Source organism: Stegodyphus dumicola, chromosome 5, assembly GCF_044657685.1.
Source record: "Stegodyphus dumicola isolate Sdum_Otavi_A_Nest chromosome 5, ASM4465768v1".
NCBI lineage: Eukaryota > Metazoa > Arthropoda > Arachnida > Araneae > Eresidae > Stegodyphus > Stegodyphus dumicola.
Genome location: NC_140772.1, coordinates 101163080 through 101185557, shown reverse-complemented (window position 1 = coordinate 101185557; position 22478 = coordinate 101163080). Strand labels below are relative to the sequence as shown.

General features: G+C 31.4%; 1 protein-coding gene across 10 annotated transcripts in view; it reads right to left on the bottom strand.

The window, feature by feature from the left end:
* Positions 1 to 22478, bottom strand: part of Seipin (lipid droplet biogenesis associated protein seipin) — an 81210-nt gene that overhangs the window by 31365 nt on the left and 27367 nt on the right. For all 10 annotated transcript variants that reach the window (XM_085816913.1, XM_085816910.1, XM_085816909.1 and 7 more), the window contains 4 exons: positions 21920 to 21995; positions 21017 to 21084; positions 11783 to 11917; positions 7549 to 7646 (listed from right to left, as the gene is read on the bottom strand). In XM_085816913.1, the coding sequence (XP_085673039.1) occupies positions 7549 to 7646; positions 11783 to 11917; positions 21017 to 21084; positions 21920 to 21995 (377 nt within the window). The remainder of the gene's footprint in view (positions 1 to 7548; positions 7647 to 11782; positions 11918 to 21016; positions 21085 to 21919; positions 21996 to 22478) is intronic.

The window sequence follows — 22478 nt, the reverse complement described above, 5'->3', positions numbered from 1 at the left end:
TTGGAAGTCCCCTGCAGGAATATTGAGCCATGCTGCCTCTATAGACGTCCATAATTGTGAAAGTGTTGACGGCGCAGAGTTTTGGGTACGAACTGACCTCTCGATGATGTCCCATAAATGTTCGATGGGATTCTGAGAATCCAGAACACGTGTCTAAAAACATCGTGTTCGAGTTCTCTGGTGAGAATCAATATCAGTGTGCATTTTGTTTTTCTGAATCATCAGCAATTTTTCATGCTGTCATTGGATGCAAAAAGGGAAACATTGAAGAAAAGGGGAGCTTGTTTCGTCTGTTAGAAACCAGGACACAATTCTAAGATCTGATCACTGAACAAACTCGATGTAGATGAGAGGTCTATTTTGCATTAATTGGTAAATGATTCTCCTAATGCATCTGCCCGCTTGTTCTTTTGAATACGCAGAGACCGTCGCAGAGGGCCGTTACCCAGCAAACCGGGGGACAACGCCCACCGTGCTACCGTTACACCACGAAGGCGCGCTAGGGAAGTGGGACTTTTACATAACATAAATGATGCATATACTTACATCACACTTTGACCAATACTAATATCCAATCTGCAAATCTAAACGCGCGAGACTATCCAGCGGAAATTCTAAAGATATTCTACTTTAACAATTATTTGATATTGCTGTTATTGTTTAATTTTTTCCCCAGGAAATTAACAGTGGAATTTGATGTGCATTTGCTCTGTCTTGATGCAGTTCTTGTGATTGTGGCACTGTGGGTAAACAGAAGGTATTTCATATTTCTAAATTGGGTACAAAGTATGTTCCTGATAATATTCTTTATAAGTTGATCTTAACATTTTTCTGCACTCTCTTTATTTTTAATTTACTGTTATGTGAAAAATAAATCCCTTTGAAAAAATTTCTTTAGATTCTTTGATCCATGCTTTAAGACTTTTTCCTCCTCTTTGATGATAATAAATAAATCTCTTTTTATTGCAGTCATTTAAATTCACCCAAAATTCATTTACTATGACAAAAGTTTTCCATTTTTGTTCAGGTAAGTATTTTTCATAAAGAATTCTGCAGCACGTTCTGTGTTAGGTGATGTGTCATGGAGAAAGATGATGCATGTTACGTTTTCTCACCTTTTTAAGCTTCAAATCCCCATGTTTTCAGGTAACTCTGAGCATTTTATTGATTTTGCAACTGTTTTTTGACTTGACAGATTTTGTTTAATATTAAAGATCTTACCTTTGCAACATTAGAAACTTTCCATTGTTTCTTTGGACATGGTTTGTACACATTTTTGCACATGAGAATTAAGTACTTTTAAGGACCTATGAGCAAATGGGAATTGAATAAATTCAGTTAAAAATATTATCTATGCCTAAATTTCACTTTTGTAATACTATCCTAAAAATAAAATAGATCCCTAAGTAGTATGCATCATTACTAAACATGAATTAATTAACATAATTATTAATAAGTTTGAGAATAAAATAAACTTTATGCAATTTATCAAATAGCATTAAATATTTTACACTTATAATAGTTGGACATATTTGAAAGAAGATAAGTGACATTTACGTTTTACTAACAGTTAGCTTTGTTGATTTTTTTAATGTCTCATTTTGTCACATACTTGGTCAGTCTAATTTTGCTTTTGTTAAGAGCTGTTTCGCAAATTGTGCTTTATAGCATTATACCTTGTTTATTTTTCAGATTCAAAGTATTGTGAATAAGTTCCAAAATGAAACTTTATAATATGACAGCGAAAAATAAAAATGTTTTATTTTAATGTTACTTTTTAAATATAAATTAAATTTATTACCATTATTTTAATGAAATTTATTAATATTACGATGTTTAAAAAAAAGTCGTCGAAAAATTCAAAGATCTCGGAATTAAAAATTTTCTATAGAAACTGATCTTAAAATCGCCCAAACGTTGATAACTCGCCAAATTTAGAACCGTTTAATAAAAGAATTCACATCCCCCAAAGGAAAAAGTTGTTTAAGAGCTCTTTGTTAGAAAAAATGAATTTCGAAATGCTTATGTTTCACTTCTTGCTTAGGAACTCGAGTATCGGATCATTTATATTAGAAATAGAAACAAATTATAACCCATGAACCCATTCAAAGAATAACCGTGTATGTCAGCGAATCGCCAAAAATATTCCTCCAAAATGCTAATTCAGACTCCAAATGGCAGTCGTAAAAACAGACAGAAATTTCAGATGATTAAAATTAAGGACCTTCTGCTGATTTTGGCCAAAATTAGCGACTTTTAAAGACCAAAAATCGATTTAAAAAAATCTAAGGACTTTGAAGGACCGAACAAACCCTGTTTGGATATGTATTTGAAACAATTTTTCCACTTAAAGCCACACTTTGACATTTTTTTCTTTCTTGTTGACAATATTATGTAGGATAGCTTTAGATATAGAAAAACCATGGCTTTTCCAGTAGTTTTTAATAACTAGATACGAATAACTTTCTTTGAAAAAAAAAGCACTATTATGCACGAAAACAAAACTGTGACAATTTATCCCTAAAAAAAAAAAAAAAAAAAAAAAAAAAAAAAAAAAAAAAAAGCTTAAGTTAAAAAAAGTAATTTCCAAGCAGACTGTTTTTATAGTCTTAAAAATGTTCTAACAGCCTTTGTACAAGGGGATCTTATTTAAGAGGAATAATGCAGTTTCAGTGTGCATGTTTCATAAGTGCATTCAAAATCTGAAATGGTAAGTACTTGAATTTGAAATTTTCCATCTTTAAAATGCAGCAATAACTATTCAGAAGCAACTAAAAAATTTTAATTTTAATTTAGACTTTATATTAGAAATAAAACATGTTATTTTTTTTATTTAAACTCATTTTGTTATTTTCTAATTCCCTCACTCCAAGCTTCAACATTAACTAGGAGTGAGGTATTGCATATTTTTGAATTACACGGATATTCAGTTTATTTCTAAATATACTCTCATGCCCAAAATTTTTTTATATGCAAGAAATGATGGATTTGTAAGAAAATGTGAGCTATAATTTTATGAAATCGCGTGGAATGATATATAACATCCTAATTCATAAATACAAAGGAAACAAATTAAGAACACTTCATATCATATAAAATTGTAGCATGAAACAATAAAAATGGTAATAATGTTACAAGGAGTGTTGGGGAGGGAGAATAACTTGGAAAAAAAATTAAGGCTTATGAATTTTATATGGAATATGACTCCTGGCTTGTACTTGAATATCATAACATGTTTTCATGATGGTAATAGCACTGTTAAGCATAGTTCTGGAACTAAGATCCATTCCTTCAGCAATGTGATCTTCAGGGCATTTATATTTCTAGGAGGAGGATGTATCCAGGCAACTGCTTTTCCAAGGTAGTCAATTAAGTTCTCTTTAAGGTTAAGGTCAGGAGATATTCCTGTTCAGTTTATTCACTCAATGTCTTCACTTTCAAGAAATTCGTCAACGAGGTTTGCTCAATGTGGACGAATATTACCATCTATAAATAAAACATCACATCCATCCTCTGAAAAGTCTTACATAAGGTTTTAAGACCTAATAATTCTGGTCAGTTCCTCCCCATACAATCACACAGGCATTACAGAAACAGCCATGTTTCATAATGTTCAAAGGTTTCCCACATCTGACTCCCTTCAGATGTAAATGTATTGAATCAGATGTTAAACCAAAGTTCCACTTACTGGAAAAGAGGACATGGGACCAATGGTAATCACTCCAGTTCTGATGTTCTTTGCACGAATTAAAGTGATCCCTCCTTTATTGCAAAGACAGTGAAAGACATATCCTTGGTTTTCTGGCATAAAGGCCTTTTTTCTTAAGCCTTCTGTACACATTTTGCTGTGATACAACAATTCCAGTGGTTACTGAAGCTCTGAATTTCATTTCTAAATAGTACACTTCCTGTTACAACTGGCAATTATTGCCAGATATTGATCTTGAGAAGCAGTTTTTATCTGTTTATGAACTTATCCAGGCCTCCTTACAACAATTCTAGAGTTTTGAAATTGTTTCCATGTTGTAGAGATCATATGTTGTGAAATATTCACTCATCTCAGTGTTTCTATGACTGTCTGCCTGCTTTTAAACGGCCAATGATCTGCCATTTCCCAGGTTCTTCCAAAATGTACTTTGTAGCCATAATAAATCGTTTTGAGTACTTACAGAGTGAAATTGAATACTGTATTGCAAAAATTCACTCTATTAACTTTGAATAAAATGCTTGATTCAGATGACATAATGTCTTGCTTTCATTGTTAGTGCACCCCCAAGTGCATTTTTGTATTTAATATGATCCATTACTTCAAAAACTTCATCATTTTTATTTTCAGTGCTTTGAATATCGTATCAGTATGACGAGTAATCTCTAACTCAGCTTCTGATTTGATAATAAAACAAAGTTTTTCAATTGAAGAATTCACTTCTAATTTATCTAATTCCACGAAAGTTTTTTCTCTTGTGTTTGTGAACAATAAAATAGGCTCTAAAGGAAACATGTTTTAAAATCTTCTTTTATAATCTGATAAGCAGCAGGAGATTTTCAAAATGCTTAGATAGATCATACTCCAGAGTACATTTTGGATCTAAAATGTGGGTAAATAATGGAAAATATTGATAATCTTTCACCAAATAAGCTTTTCTTCCACAAATCGATTTTAGCTAGAAAAGCAGATGTTGTGCTTACCATTTCTGATATATGTTTCCCTATTCGTTGTAACATGGAATTTAAATTTAGGTCATTGAGTTTTACAGTGATATTGGTTAAAAATGTCAAGTCAACAAACTGCTCCATTTCATCTGATTTTTGGTCATAATTGTCCTAGGATATGGGAAAAGTTTTCATCTCCATTAACATTCCAATAAATTTTGTTACAGCTTTTCTTCGACTCAGCCACCTTACTTCCTGCATGATAAATTGGATCACCATACTCACTATCTAGCTCATAAAGCTAGGCTTTAAAAAACTTATGTTCAAAGGGCAACCTTGGATAAAATTTACACCGCATACAATAACAGTCATTATGTAATTGAGGTTGAGTTTTTCAGCTGCCAGATTTTCTTGATGAATAACACAGTGGTATGAATTAAATTTGGAAAATAGGTCATCCTGCTTAATAGAGCCCAAAAAACTCTGTATTATTCGTGACCATAGCCGGTGTGTCTTAGGTTGTGACTGTGACGAGCCTCTTTATTAGTATACTCTTTTTTAAATGCATCATATCTGTTTTGCTCTCTTCTGTATTTTGCCAATATAGTTAACAATATAGTTCAAGTTAATATAGTTAACAATGCTTCTTTCATGAACAAAATCAGAGAAATGCCATTCTTTTGAACATCAGAAGTTGAGGTGTGTCAGTAAAATAAGAGGATTCATCAAATTGCAGGGGAAAATATGCACATTTTTCTAAATTAGATCTCATTTGCTATTTTGTCCCCTCACCTTGCCACTGTACTTCGTGACAGAGGCACATCTTTTACAGCTGATAGAATTTCATTTTTGTTTTTGAATTTGTGAAATAAAGATTCTAACATTGCCAGCACATCTTTTTTTCACTATGGTCCCATCTAAATATGTATTTTTATGTGATGCAAGAATGCAGTTTACTTTGGAGGATGTTTATGTGCAACTCTTTTTTTTTCAATTTTGAAGGAAAAAGCTTGCTTTATTGAGCTTTTAGAGAAGCTTTCAATGACTGGAAACTACGCTTTAAAAAACTTACGTTCAAAGGCTGACCTTGGATAAAATTTACACTGCATATAATAACAGTCTTTATGTAATTGAGGTTGAGTTTTTCAGTTGCCAGATTTTCTTGATGAATAACACAGTGGTACGAATTAAATTTGGAAAATAGGTCATCCTGCTTACAGAGCCCAATAAATTCCATATTATTTGTGACCATAGCCGGTGTGCCTTGGGTTGTGACTGTGACGAGCCTCTTTATTGGTATACTCTTCTTCAAATGCATTATATATGTTTTGCTCTCTTCTGTGTTTTGCCAATATAGTTAACAATCTAGTTCAAGTCAATATAGTTAACAATGCTTCTTTCATGAACAAAATCAGAGAAACAGCATTCTTTTGAACACCTGAAGTTGTGGTGTGTCAGTAAAATAAGAGGACTCATCAAATTGCAGGGGAAAATATGCACATTTTTCCAAATTAGATCTCATTTGTAAGTAGATGTCATTTGCTATTTTGTCCCCTCATTTTGCCACTGTATTTCGTGACAGAGGCACATCTTTTACAGCTGATATTTCATTTTTGTTTTTGAATTTGTGAAATACAGATTCTAACATTGTTAGCACATCCTTTTTCACTATGGTCCCATCTAAATATGCATTTTTAGGTGATGCAAGAATGCAGTTTACTTTGAAGGATGCTTATGTGTGACTTTTTTTTTTAAATTTTTGAAGGAAAAAGCTTGCTTTACTGAGCTTTTAGAGAAGCTTTCAATCACTGAACATTATGCAGCAGACCTGAGTGGATATTTACTGCTGAACATTCAACATTTGATCACTTTGGTATTACTATTGAAGCACTGTATAATAAACAAACTGCTTTTTTCACCAAAGTTTGTAAATAAATTGTTGATTCATTCATTGTTGAAGTGGTAGGTTTCACATCACTCATGTCAACAAGCACACCACAAATAAACGATATGATAACATTGCTATTTTAAAACTCATCAGAAACAGCATTGGAACCCATTACTACAAACTTTTATTAGCTTATTACAACTAAACTAACAACAGAGTTATGTTAAAGCAGGCACTCTAATTCTAATTCACCATACAGATAAAAATCATGGAAATGGGACAATGGCAATTATTTTGCAAGAAGGTGAATGCAATGCAGCATCCCTACACATGATGTGTGAGTGCACCTTTTTATGATTGTTTTTTCCATTAGGATTAGAGTAAATTTTTTTGTCTCATTATAACGCTGTGTTTTCAGCTGGTGGGCAACTAAAGGTAGGATTATGGGCTACTAAGCCCCTGTGAGTCTGAAGCTGAACCCCACTGCTCTAGTATATTATTTGACTTGAATTTTTATTATATATTGAATATTTGTATTTGAACATGTGAATACCTGATTCATTTGATATATTTTATGATGATATGCTTACTTAAAAACACCCTCTCTAATTCTAAAAAATTCTGAAAATGAAAATTCTAAAAAGTATCTTGCACATACAAAATGTGTTAAATGTTAAAATTTTACATAAAATTTAAGTGATATACAAATGCCATTTATGTATTTTAGCAATCAAAACAAAATTATTATCTGCAGAACAAAAGTCTTGGGTTGCTTTTTAAAGCTCTATAATTTTAACCAGTGCTTTGGTCATTAATCAGTTGATTAAGTAAAGAAGTCTATATACTCCCTGATAAAACTGTATTTTGGGGAGAATTTCCTAACCAGGTAAAATGTTCATAAAGTAGCATTTTGATGCAGTCATTGCAAACTACATTAATCACGAATCTGTACTATAAGGAAAACTTTACAGCAAAATAAATAATTTTACCTTTTTGTCATACATTACCTTAGACCAGTAAATTGAGCATGAATTCTCAGTTTACATGAATATATTTCAATTTTCGGAGCTTCAAAATGAATGTAAGCAAAATGTGTTGGCTGATACTTAAACAGAAAAAAGGAAAAATATCAGTTTAATGGTAAGCAGTAAGCAAATGTTACATATTAAAAAAGGGAGAAAGAAAGAAATTGCATAGATTATTCTAATAGATCCATAAATTATTAGTTTAAAACATATACATATCCAAAATGTTGCCTGAAATTTAGTTAAAACATTTTTTTTTTATTTATTTATATATTTTTTTATTTTTAAAGTTACAGAATCTCTAATACAGTGTGAATCCTTTAAAAGAAGCCCTGTAGAATATTTTTGAAATGCGTGATTAAGTAAATACAATACAGTGTGACAAAAACCTGTTCAGAAGGGGTGTATTAAGTGTCCATCAGTTATCTTGAGGCAGGCAGTGTGCAGATCAGTTGAGTAAAGCTGAGCAACACAGAAAGCTGTGATTATGGTTCATTGAGTAAGTACAGTGCTAGTGGCATAGTAGCATATTTTTGCTGTCAAGATGTATACACACCTCAGTTCTTAGAAACAGTGCATAGATTTATATGATGGAGTCTACAGTGAATGAAGTTGCAGCAAAAGCCCCAACCAAATCAGTAATATAAAAACTGATTGCAAAATGGTGGGAAACTGGATCCATATTGAATAGCCAAAAGTGTGTCCAAAGACTGTCCAAACTGAAGCAAAGGTTAGTGATGCAGCACAGCTAATATACAGACCATCAAATATGATGCAGAACAGTTGATACACAGTCCATCAAAATCACCTTGAAGTCTGCAAACAGTTGCAGGCATTCCAGTCAACCTCTATGTGGATCCTGAAGGATGTCTTGAACTTGCTGTATTTAAAATTACTGTGAAGCATCAGTAAGACAAAGCAACTCACAAGCAGTTTTGTGAGTGGTTTCTGTCCAACATTGTTCAAAAGATGTTGTAGATGTTTACTTCTTCATTTCTGATAAAGCAAAGTTTCATCTGTCAGGCTACATATACTCTCAGAACATGCAACACTGGTCAAGTATTAATCCATATGTGTTCATGGAGGTTCCATTGAATGCTCAGAATCTTGGTGGTTGGTGTGCCATGTTGTCAAGCTGCATCATCCCCAAGCTTGACTCAGTAACATAGTCAATGTGTTTGTTGAACTACTGACTAAGGATCAGCAAAGAAATGCTTACTTTCAGCAAGATGGAGTCACAGTGCATACATCAAATGCATTGAATCAGTGTTCTTGTCTGATTGCATCATTAGCTGTGGCACAAACCAACCTTGGCTATCTCATTCCATTCCTTAGATACATTACCCTGTGATTTCTTCTTATGAGTAGCTCTAAAGGAACAGGCATGCCGCAACAGGCCTCATACACTCAAAGAACACCAAGTAACACATCGCAGATATAGATATATGTATCTAAGATAAGATGTAAGATATGAGTTTTACTCATTCCTTAGATGCATTACCCTGTGATTTCTTCTTGTGAGTAGCTCTAAAGGAACAGGCATGCCACAACAGGCCTCATACACTCAAAGAACATCAAGTAACATATCGCAGATATCTAGGCTATGCCACAGGATGCCTTTGCTGGTGCTTTTCAGAACATGTGATATCCTCTGCACATGTGCCTCAAGGTCAAAGAAGGAGACTTCCAGCACCTCCTAAGTTCCTGTCATACTCTATTGAACTTACTCACTCATTCTTTTCATATATGTTCCACAGGGCATCTTTTAAAAGATTCACCTCATATATTTATTCTTTAAACCACTTTCCTTAAAGAATAGAAAACAATAAAAAAATTAGGTTAGAGAACTATAAACTTAATTTCAATATTTTTCAAAATATATTAATCCAAAGTATTCACAAGGCTGAATTAAATAGAAAATTGTGTCTTATAAATCTTGGTAAAAATAAATAAATAATAATATAAAACGATTATAAATAATAAAAAATTATTATAATAAATAATAATATATAATTATTATATTTATATAATATAATAATTTTATTTAGATATAAAATAGTGGATTATAGATGGAAAATATAGATGGCCTTATAATTTTATTTAGATTTACTATCATTGATGGTGCCTTATAATTTTATTAAAATTAATAAGTTTTATAATTTACCTACATTTATGCTTTATAATTTTACTTACATTAATATAAATATTAAAATATATAGAATAAAGTAAATAAAAATTTAACTAAAGTTAAATACACTTACATATATTTAACTACTTTTGTTTTGCAGTGACATAGATACAAAGATTTTAGAATAGCTTATATAGTCATCATTCTAAAAATGAAATAAGAGATAAAAAGTAAAGCAATATAGTACATTCAACATCTGCCTCAAAGCTCCTAGGTACCTGCAGCCTCTTACAATAAAAACTCATATAGTAATAGCAAATATTTATATTATCTCACAGAAACTACAATTTCCAAAAATTATGTCAAACCCTTTAAATACACTAAATTTAAATTAATTATTAAATGTGATTTTCTTTTGTGTAAGCATTTTATCATGTCATCCTTTTACAATAAGTACCGTTTCCAAGAATAAAATGTTCGGCTCAAAAATCAAAATTTTGTTTTTAGAAAAAAAAAATTCATGCCACAAAAGTAATAACACACTACTTATAAGAAATATTAAAAAATAAATAAATAAAATCACCTGTATTTATAATATTATTTTGTATTGAAATGCAATAAGCAATACAAAAATTAGTTCCATAAACTTTTCAATACAGTTTTCTCAGAATTTATATTATTTTATTATGATAGATTTTTCAAGAAGTTAATTAATTTATTCTCGCTTTGAAATTATCTGAAGTAAAATCTCCCTGAAAAGTTTCAGTAATAGTTCATTTAACTAATCAGTTTCTGACAAAATAAAATATAAATGAATATAAATAAAATATAAAATGAAAAAATGAAAAAAAAAAAAAAAAAAAAGACTTAAAAGACCATCCAAGATGTGCTATGGAATGCAACAATATTGCCTAAAATAATTAAATAATTGAGAATTACTTAACCCTATGATTAATCCTGTTCTGCTTCAAATGTAAAGCAGAACATTATTAATCAAAGTATTTGTTAATGGAAAGATTTTAAAATAATCACACAGCATGTTAGTATAACACAATATCTTAGTATAACAGCCAGGTGACATTAAAAATTCTATACATCAGATAAAGACCGGAACATTTCACATTTCTATCTACAAATTTATGTAAAAGAACAGTTTAAAAACTGGAACAAGATAATATTTGATGAGAAATGCTAATTTAATATCTTTCAACAAGAAAGAAAATGAATTAAATATGAATCTCAAAAATTATAGTTGCAACAGCTGAAAATGGCAGACTAGGGTTGTGTACAGGGGCACACATCAATTTCTGAAAATGGGCATTCTTAAAGCTATAAGAGACCATAATATGAAAGAAACTGACATTTTAAAATGAAATCATCATCACAATAACTTAACATACAAAGCAATTCATAATTCTATCAAGAATCTATCATGAATACTATTCTGAATATTTCAAAATATTAAACAGCTCTAGCTGCTATTTTATAGTTTGAGAAGTATTCAGAACATCCCCAAGTCAAGATTTAAATCCTACCAAACAAATCTGTCAAGAAATAGTATACAAAATTCTAAAACAAATATTTCTTTAAAACAAAAATTGAAACAACAAATGCAATGTTAAAAAAGTGGAGGAAAATTATGTTAGAAATAATAAAAAATTTAGCAAAATCCACGGGGAATATGTTTTAAAGCTAAAAGTAAACTATCAAAATATTTTTAAAATTTTAAGAATTGTTAAAAATTTTTATTTGATAAACTAATAAATGTCCCTTTAGTAGTATGATATGATTTTCCTGCTCAAAAGAGGAAATGTAATTTTATAGTTTAATATTTTATTTTGGAAGAAAATACTTTTGTGTAAAAAGAGCACTGAAATGCATATTTCAAAAGAAACTATGCTCATAATTTTAGTTTAATGCCTTTAAAATTTTGACATTGTTTATGGAAATCACAAATGTCATATCATAAGAAAATGTAAGTATTGTTAACACAAATCCCTCGAAAGAAGAGTTCAATCTGCCTATCACTAACTTCATAAAGCATAATAAAATCATATATACCATATAACACATAGTAAAATTGCTTACAGAATCTTCCACGTAATGCTCAAATAATGGAACAACTATAGTCTGCTTTTCTTGAACAGAACCAGCAAGTAATGCAGGAACATAAAATAATGTATATATTATCTTGAATAATGGAGACCTATAATGCAGTAAAGCCTAAATAAAAAATACATATTTAAGTAAGCTTAACTTCAATTCATACTAATTTTTAATTAAATCAGTTAAATTTTCATAGAGTTTAACATAAATAACTCATTATACACTGTATCTGCAATAGCCCTTACCTGGCTAATTATCTTTAAAACTGCTATTCATAGACATGTACTCCCAGCTACAAAAATGTTTTAAATTATGCAAAGACTCATATTCTGGTACTTTTGTACAGGGTGTTTATACTCATACATTTATACTCATTCATACTCATACATTCTCATATATTCTACTGATTCTCATATACATACTCATATATTCTGGTACTTTTGTACAGGGTGTTTATACTCATTCATACTCATACATACATAAGTCTTCATACATTTTTGAGAAATACTTTCTAATCCCAATTTCTTTGGAGGCGATCTGAAAGAATGCTACCGACAGAAGACAGAATAGCTATTGTTTATGCCCATACACATGGGCTACCGTATCAACAGGTGCAGGAGGACTTCGTCCAGAAATATAGAAGATAAGCTCCTATCAGAGCAGCTATTAAAAACCTTGGTAAACAAATTCAAGCCAACTGGTAGTGTTATAGACAAAGACCATTCTGGAATACCTTCGATAATGTCACAAGTTGAGCAAAGCTTACTAGAAGCGATTAGGCGTAACCCCCCCCCCCAAGCATCTACATGAAGATTCAGCCAGGGACTCAGTATTTTGCATACTACTGTTTGGAAAACTTTAAGTTGTCATTTAAACAAGGATGCCTATCACATTCAAACTGAGCATAAGCTTGAAGCTGAGGACTGTGCAGCTCGGTAAGCCATGTGTTATGATTTGTTCGAAACTGTGGATAGTGAGAACTTAATGGAGATTGTTCTCTTTAGCGATGAATCCACATTCTATCTCAGCAGCCATGTTAATAGGTATAATTGCCGAATGAGGGCTGATGAACAACCAAATGTGTTATATGAATCTCAGGGAGACACACCTAAAGTTAATGTATGGACTGGAATAACTAAGCTCTGTACATCTTTCATGTTTGCAGAAGGGATCATCACTAAAGAAATTTATCTCAATATATTGCAACAATATCATGAGCCACAGCTAGTATCAGATGGCATTACTGACACTGCTGTCCACCAACAGGATGGGGCATCTCTCCATTTTGCCATTATTGTGTGTAATTACCTTCATGAAACTTTTCTGATAGGTGGATTGGTCATGGCTCTCAACGGCTTTGGGCTCCACAATCACCAGACTTAACTGCCTAGTATAACAAGTGAAGGCTGGCAGCATTGAAAAATTAAAACAGTGAATTACGGCTGCAGCAACTGAAATTACACCGGTAACTTTACATAAGGTGTTCCATAGTGTAGTGGAATGGCGGCAATTGTGCCTAGACACTCGGGGGGGGGGGGGGACACACTGAATTAGTACAATTCAGTGTGCCCCCTCCCCCCCTGATTTGAATTAGTACAATTCAGTATCTTATTATGCTGCATTTTCATGTAAATAATTTATATTTCAGAATAAAGCCTGTTTAAGTAAAAATGTATACAGACTTTATAAACACTCTGTATTTAAAAAACCAGTTTGTGAAAATTATGAAATCTAATTTTTTACATGTTCCTCTCGTCCCTACATTTACAATTTTACAGGAAAATTTTGTATTCAATGTAAAAAATCAAGCACATAGTTTGATGCCCATGCAACAAGAATTGATGGAGATATTTAATATTAAAAATCAAGAATCACCTTCAGGGACTATACACATATTGAAGAAAGAAATATTTGGATTTATACATGATTAAAAATAAAATGTTTTTTTGGATAAAAGTTTCTGAAGTTAAGAGAGTATATGATGAGCATTTCAATGGAGATTATTATGAAAAATATTGATCAACATAATTTTTTTTTTTATATTGGATATCTTATGCACAAAATCTTACAGAATTCATATTCTAAGAAAGACTGGCAGACTTCAGTATTACCATGTAGTTAACTAGTAATACCATTTGAATTAATTAAAAATGAAAACAATTTATATTTTAATGATTTTTTTCTGATTACCATATTATGATTTCAAAGCAATAAAACTTTATAATAATTTTCATAATGTATTTTTAGATTTTGAAAACTTATAAATTATTTATGAAAATTCTTTCAGCATACCAAATGTAACAAAATTCCAAATAAAGATACTAATTAATCACAAAAGAATACCATTGAATGGTACTTAAAAGGGGGGGGAAATTACAGTAAGTTATTCTAATTTATTTAGTAACCGACCCCTCAATGCAAATTCAAATGACATCAAATAATACAAATTTTGAAATTGGATATTTGGTCATTTTTTGTGGTATGGGATGGAACTCTTCTTTTCTTTTCTTTTTTTTTTCTTTTTTTACTAAATATAAATAAAGGGAGTGGAAGAATGTGTAAAAAGTTAGATTTCATATTTTACACAAAATAATTTTTAATTAAAAATATTAAAACATAAACCTTTGATTTATTAAAAAAACTTCTGTAACTGGAAATATATGCCTACAGCCAGGCCAGATAAAGACTTGTGGACACAGTGTATATAACAACTGCAGCAATGAGAGCACTAATGTTATGTAATGTTACCAATGATTTAAATATTTTGAAACTTGAAGGAAATTTTATAACAGAAAACATTTATGTAGATAAATATTATTATCCATTTTAGAAGTCAAAAGGGGAAATAACATCAATGAATACATATGCATGTAATCTAGACTTATAAATAACTAAAATATTGTAACAATATAAGAATATACAGTTAAAATATATCTTGCTTGTAAAACAAATATTTAAATAAAAATTCTAAATAATAAACTTCTAAAATTAAAAAAAAAATGTTGTGCTTAAGTTCATGCTTATGCTCTAGCTCGTATTTAACATTTGATCATAAAGAAAAGAATAGTAATAAAATGTAACAATAAACAAAACTAAATGAAAAAAAAAATGAAAATCAAAAATTACAGGAAAAGAATTACGTATTAGTATGAACACATGAAAGTAAAATAATGAAGATGAATTAGAAAATAATGTGACAAAATCTCTAAAAAAGACAACATCAAAATAACAATGACAATATAAGCATACTAGCCTAAATTTCAAAATTAGCCAAAAGAGCTTAAGTCTTTCCTTAATAAACTTCTTCTATGTAATTTGTATTTAAAATGATTACTTTCAGTTAGTTGCGGGAAAATCCATTCAGTTCTATTGTTGTCGCTATTTACATATTATATGTAAACAGCAGTAAGACAAAACTGTCCTCCATTTTTTAAGTATTTGATTGACTGAAAATAATTTTGCACTTTTTTGGAAAAAAAAAAAAAAAAAATTCAATAGCTGTCTTATAGAATATGATCCTATAATTCAGTTCTGACTTTAAGCTGAATAACTGAACTTTCTTAATTTAAGTTTCTGAATAAATTTTATTTGAGCACTATAAATTGGTGGAAATTTTTTTCCTATCTGTTTTACTCCTCATGAAAAATCAATCACTCCAATAAATAAAAATTAAATATGTAATAAAAAAGGTTCCTTTATACTCTAAAATTTTTCAAAACCTTAATATTTGTTCTTAATAAAAGTCTTCTCTACTTTAAAACTAAATTACTTAAATTTTATTACAATTAAACAAATTTCCAATTATTCTTCTTTTATTTTTCATTATTTATTTTTAAGAGATCAAACTTTAAAAATTTTTTTTATTATAAACAATATTCTATTATATCTTTTTTGACCATACAAGATATTTTCCCGCTCCTTATATGCCGTCAATTTCTATTAACAAAATTTGTGATTCAACAACTTTACAGCAAAATTTCACTTCTTGGGGTTTTTACATTATTCATTGTTGATGTATTTTAACATAAAATAATCACACTAACATAACTTCTAAATTATATTATAAAAAAATATAAACCTTACTTTAAAAGATGAAATTACCAAATTTTTTATTATGGTATTAGGGCAATAATTTTACTTCAAGGGACGAAGGGAAGGAGTCAAGAAGGATCAATACTGGAGAATTAACATTCTTCCAATAATTCTTACTTTTAGAAATAATTAAATGCCTCATTTCATAATTATTTTTGTTCTTTTGGTTTTCCATTAATTTCTTTCATTAAATGACTGGACTATAATTATTCCTTTTCAACTTTACTATAATACAACTTTTAATATAATATGTACAAGGTTATAAATCTGAATGTGCAATATTTGAACCTCAGCTCCACTGAGATTATTTTTTAATTTGAATTTTTTCCCTTTTATAAATCTAGGAATAAAGAATATAATACTCAGGGAAAAAACAGGTGGGCTGTAAATAGAATTTTCCTTCTTATTAACTAAGATTCTTGCATGTTACTTTGTCTTTTTCAAACACTTGCTGGCTACAAAAACTACAGCAATGATGTAGCAATGACTACACTTTTTTAGTTCTTGAGTGGTTGTTGCGGAGGGCAGTAGCATTCTTCTATCTGCCCTAAACAATAAGTGAGGTTATTAGACATATTTGTGCTCTTCCTTAACTTTCTAATTTGATCCAGCTTATTATTTTTTGCAGGCTATTATTATTACAGACATCTTATAAAAGATAAAATTTGAATTTTTGACTACATTGAAAAGAGTTTTTAATTTTGAAGCTACAGCGGGATATGCAAAGCCTGTTTCAGTTTCAATCAGGCAAGAAGTGAAACTGCAGCAAAGATGTGTAAAGGTATATCCGAAAATTATGCAAGGAGTATGCCCCTGCCTTTGACAGAAAAAGGAACTTATTTAATTTTTTTCATGGATTCTGACACTCACCTCAAAATGAATAAATCATTTATTATGCTACAAGCGACAATCATGACAAAGTGGTGATTGAAAGTGAGACACCTTTGCAGAAAGAACATGCCATTTACAGATCCAATGCTAATGGCTCATGCCGAAATATTTCATGAAAAAATAAACTTGAAAACTGTGCACTATTCTGACAGGTGGTTTAACCAAATTTAAAACTTGCCATAGTACAAGGCAATAAAAAATTTCAGCTGATACTGAACAACCTGCAAATGAATTAATTAAACACTTTAATAATGAAAATTATCTCCAGAAAAAATTTTAAATGCTGATGAAACTGGCCTTTTCGAAAAATACGTACCATAAAATACCTTGGTGACTGCTGCAGAAAAGACCCTAACAAATGTCACAGATTCTGATGCAAGACTAATGATTTTGTTACATTCAAATGCTGAAGCATGGCACAAATATAAAGTTCCCATAATCGGGAGGGAAAAAAAAAAAAAAAAAAAAAAAAAAAAAAAGATGACAAAAACATTAACGAATGATTGGTCTGAAAATCATTCCACAGCTCAGGCTAGCAATATCAGGGATAAATAGAAGGGCTAGGTTATTCCTTTGTTCGACTCCTCGCCGACGCGAGCCTCATGGAGGGGGTGAACTGGAAGTAATCTGATGTGTCTGTATTGCAACTGCTCTGATTTCACGCGTTTAAAACTGTAGTTTCATTCAGTTGCGAAACGATTTTTTGGAGGTCGCATATCCCAAATTAATTTTAATCATACATATTTGTTTTCTAATAATGCAAATATTTAAAATAATTTGTGTATATATATATACATAGTTTTAGTCAGTTTTCCCTTTAAATTCTATATTTAAAGTATCCTTTATGTAATATGGTTTCTTGTGCTGTAGCAACGTGCTGTAACACTTATAGAAATATGAAAGGAAGAGATATTGTATTTCATGGTTTCACAAAAGACAATTTGCTTTTGATGAAAGAATGGATACATAAATGTCGAAGACAAGATTCTATTAATGTGAAAAACGCAAGAATTTGCGGCGAAAATTTGTGGATTGATTATGAAGATGACATGAGAAATCGCTTGCTTGGATTGCCGCAAAAGAAACTGTTGAAATGCAATACTGTGCCGAAAGTAAATTTATCGTGTGCAGTAAACGAAATAACACCAAGAAATCTTGAGGCCGAGAATGAAATTGAAGCTGACAATAATAAATCAAATGTGAATGATTTTGAAATAAAACTTACAAGTGACAAGCACGTCACACACGAGTCCTCATACACATTCATACTCAACAAATTGTCCTCTGTACCATTCACTGTAATATTAATTCCACACTCCTTAAATGATTTAACCACTGTGTCTGTTTAGGTAATGCTAAGCCTCTTCCTTCTTCCTGATGTTGTAACTTCAAAAATTTAATTCACTTAACTCTACGTAACTGAAATATTCCCATACTCTGCACCGTGTGTGTGTGTGTGTGTGGGGGAATCGCATAACTCCAAATAGAGGAAATTTCCAGAAATGAACGTAATCAAAAACTGAGTATCAATGTATAAGACGCACCCAGTTTTTCAGACCTTATTTGAAACAAAAAAGTGCATCTTATACTCTGGGAAATATGGTACGTCATTTTACAAGATTTAAACTGATAATCTGAAATCTGGAATCATCGAAGTCCAGACCACTCTGAATCTCGGACTTTGTGCTGAATTTTTATTAGTTATACTGAAGGGCCGGGGTTCGAATCCTGGATGTTTGTAAATGTATAGTGTCTGTGCGGCATGGAGGCACTTTAAATATTCGACAAAGCTAAAAGTCCTTTCTAGAGTTGGTGGCAGGGAAAGAGAGGTGGAAAACCCTTGGACCCGACCCTCTGGGGTGCTCTCCATCAAAATTGGCAGCAGAACTGAGCAAAGTTGTACTGTCACCTGTATGGTGCTCAAGGTTCTTGCCAACAACAGGCACAGTTTTTCACTCCTTGCCACGACGAATTTTCTGAGCTTGTTCTGATGCTACTGTCAGACAGAGATAAGTAACAACAACAATACATTTGTAAAATCAATACCCATTTAATTTTGTACCATTTTTCTGTGTTTAAACCATTAAAGAACCTGACAAAAGTTTAAAAAAAAACCTATAAATATTTTTCAAAAAATACAAAAAAATTATTGAAAAGACGATTTCAAGTATTAAAAGCAAATAATATTTTAGATATTTTTTATTTATTAAACATTATTTTGAAGTAGTTAAATGTTTTATTACAAACTACAAATTTCTTTAACAACCAGAATGTTTTATACATATCATAAGCAATGAAATTAATAACTTTTAATAATAATAAAAAAAAAACAGATATATTTTATATACATATACAAACAATGTTTTGTACATAAACAAAATTATATAACTATAATACAGGGTGATTATAATTAAAGTTTAAGTTTCAAAACGCTATAAAAAAAGAACCACTGATGAAAATGATGTGAAATTTGAAAGGAATGTTATTGAAGAAGGCGGAAAGCGTATGGCAGAAGAAAAAATTTAGTTTCAAAAGTTAGCAACAGATGGCGCTGTAAGCGGCAAAATCACGACGAGAAATGAGAAGCGATTCGTAAAACAATGGCTAAGGTGGAAGTTACACATTAAAATGCATTGACAAATTAGAATTGTTGAATAATTTTATTTGCATGACTGTACATATCACATCGAAAGGGACAAATCGGTTTCAAGAGTTTTGCGGCGACATACCGCATAAGAACTATTCATCAAAGAAGTTCGGAACTGTCGCGAGACTGGCACAAAACATGTTCATTATGGTGTTGTGTGCAACAAGTTGAAAGCGACAAACAGCATGTTCCACAACGGATCGCAGTGTCTCCGGGGTGATGTTCAGAATGTGTTGCAAAATGCGTGCCTTTAATTCCGCTAAATTTGCAATTGGAGCACGGAACACAACATCCTTCAGATATCCCCACAGCCAGAAATCACACGGAGTAAGATCAGGCGATCGGGACGGCCAGGCTGTAGGGAAATGACGGCTGATAATTCGAGCATTTCCGAAATGGCGCCTCAGCAGCTGCTTCACGGGATGTGCAATGTGCGGAGGAGCGCCATCTTGCATAAAAATGATTTCATCCACACATCCACGCTGTTGCAGAGCTGGAATCACGTGGTTGCGCAAAAGAGACGCATACCTCTGACCAGTGACGGTTGCAGTAACAGGACCGGAAGCACCCGTCTGTTCGAAAAAATATGGTTTTAGGATAAATGATGCCGTAAAGCCTCACCATACCGTGACCTTTTCAGGATGAAGTGGTACGGGGTGCGTTGCCAGTGGATTTTCTGTTGCCCATATTCGACAATTCTGGGTATTCACGTATCCTGTCAGATGGAAATGGGCTTCATCTCTCCACAAAATTTTCCACGGCCATTCATTATCCACTTCCATGCGAGCCAGGAATTCTAACGCAAACGTCTCCCTAGCTGTCAGGTCAGGCGGAAGCAACTCCTGCACATGGCCAATTTTGTACGGATAGCATTGCAGGATGTTTCGTACAATTTTCAGCACCGTGCTCGTAGGCCTGTCCAATGTTCGGGCAATTCGTCGTGCACTGCACGGTTGCACACCACCGGCCGACCCCTCCCGTAATGCTGTGGCCACTTCTTCAACTACCATCGAATGCACTCGTTTTCTCCCTCTACCAGATTGCACATCAAACGAACCTGTCGTTTCGAATTTTTGCATCATTTTCTTTAGACCTACGACACTCATTGGACCAACGCTTTCTTTTATACCCTTCAGTGTCCTGAATTTTTGCAGAGCTACTCTTGCACAATCATCATTCTTGTAATACAGCTTTACCAGCAGAGCGCGGTCCTGCAGTGAAACACCCATGGCGAACGTCTGAGACGCGAAATGAGGAACAGCCTGGTACCTGACGGCTTTATAACACTGAAATTTAACTAACATTTTAATTTGTCTTCTTCCGCTTGCAGCGCCATCTGTTGCTAACTTTTGAAACTAAATTTTTTCTTCTGCCATACGCTTTCCGCCTTCTTCAATAACATTCCTTTCAAATTTGGCGTCATTTTCATGAGTGGTTCTTTTTCTATAGCGTTTTGAAACTTAAACTTTAATTATAATCACCCTGTATATTAAGTGTATGCTAATTACAAGAATATTATAAGAAAATGCTACAGAAAATAAATGTAACAGCAACATGAGTATAATAAATAGAGTTTAAATATTTACTGGTCTACGGGATGATTTCAGAATAGCTCCATTTTCAGCAAGCATATGAATCTGTATCATGAACATACCTATTTAACAATATAAAGATATTTCAATGATAAAAAAAAAATCTGATAGGTTTCAGATCATAAATCATAAAATTCAGTTCAAGAGCAATGTTGCAAACTAATTTTAAATTGAGCATATCTTTAGAATTTCCAATACACAGTCTCACATGCTGGAGATAAAAATGTTTTTTTCTGTACAATGTTGCCATTTCTCGCATTGAAATCGTTTAGTTTTTAATAAAAAATTTGTTGAAGTGTTACAAAATATGAAATCGACAAGAAAACAAATTTCAAATTCAAATTAGGGCTTCCACATGCCCATATTATAGGAAGATTACATTAGTGAAATTTTGATGGCTCTAGGTACCGTTGTTTTATCACAATGTAAGAAACATATACGTATACATTTATGCAGATTCTTCATGATTTAATTTCTTAAGATATAATACAGGGAAATAATATTTGGTGGCAACGATTTGAAAAGTGCTACAGCCTTTTAAAGGTTTCAACGCAAAACGAAAACAATAGTTGTTCAAGGCAAATTGCCCCTTTGAACTAAAAATTCAAGTAAAATAAATAAAATAAACTGTTAAAATGAATAAATTTAATAACTTTTGCTAGTCTACTAAATATAAATACAGATAAAACTGCATAAAGGTACCAAAAGAATGATTCATACAAGGAAATAATTCTGTTATAATTTGAAGGAAAAATTTATATTATTTAAAACTTAAGGCATACATAACTTTAAATTACAGGCACATAATAAAAAGATCTTAAATTCTAAAAACAATCACATAGCAAGATTTTACAGCAAAAGAAAATGCAAAAAGTTAAATATTACTGTTTCACATACCTAGATCTAAATTTCTTTCAGATTCAGGCATGTCTAAAAGTACTTCTACAGCATATGCTTGCCCACTACTTAAAAGCTATTAAATGCAAAGGAAAAGAACACTTAATATCATTCTGATAGTTTCTACTAAAAATGACATGAAAAACATAAATTTATTAATTTCAGTATATTCAAAAATACAGTGAATCCTTTCATAGACGGAAAGTCTAAAAGTGACCAATATTCCCCAAAATATAAACAAACATCAATACTGATAAGTATAATGCACATTTATATCCATATATTATGATGCTTCCAACCACAAAGATTTAAAATTATTTCCCACGGTTGTTAGACTTTTTTATCCAGAAAAAGGAATTAAAATTAGAATATTAGATATTGTTTCATTGAAAGGGTGAAACTTCATGAATAATTTTTTATTCAATAAGTACTATTTTAAAAAAGAATAATTTGAACAATAAAATTATTGCCTATTGTGAGGATAACACTAATGCAAATTTTGGTAGAAAAGCTAGAAGAGGCATCAATAACGTTTTTATGAAACTTAACGAACATTTGA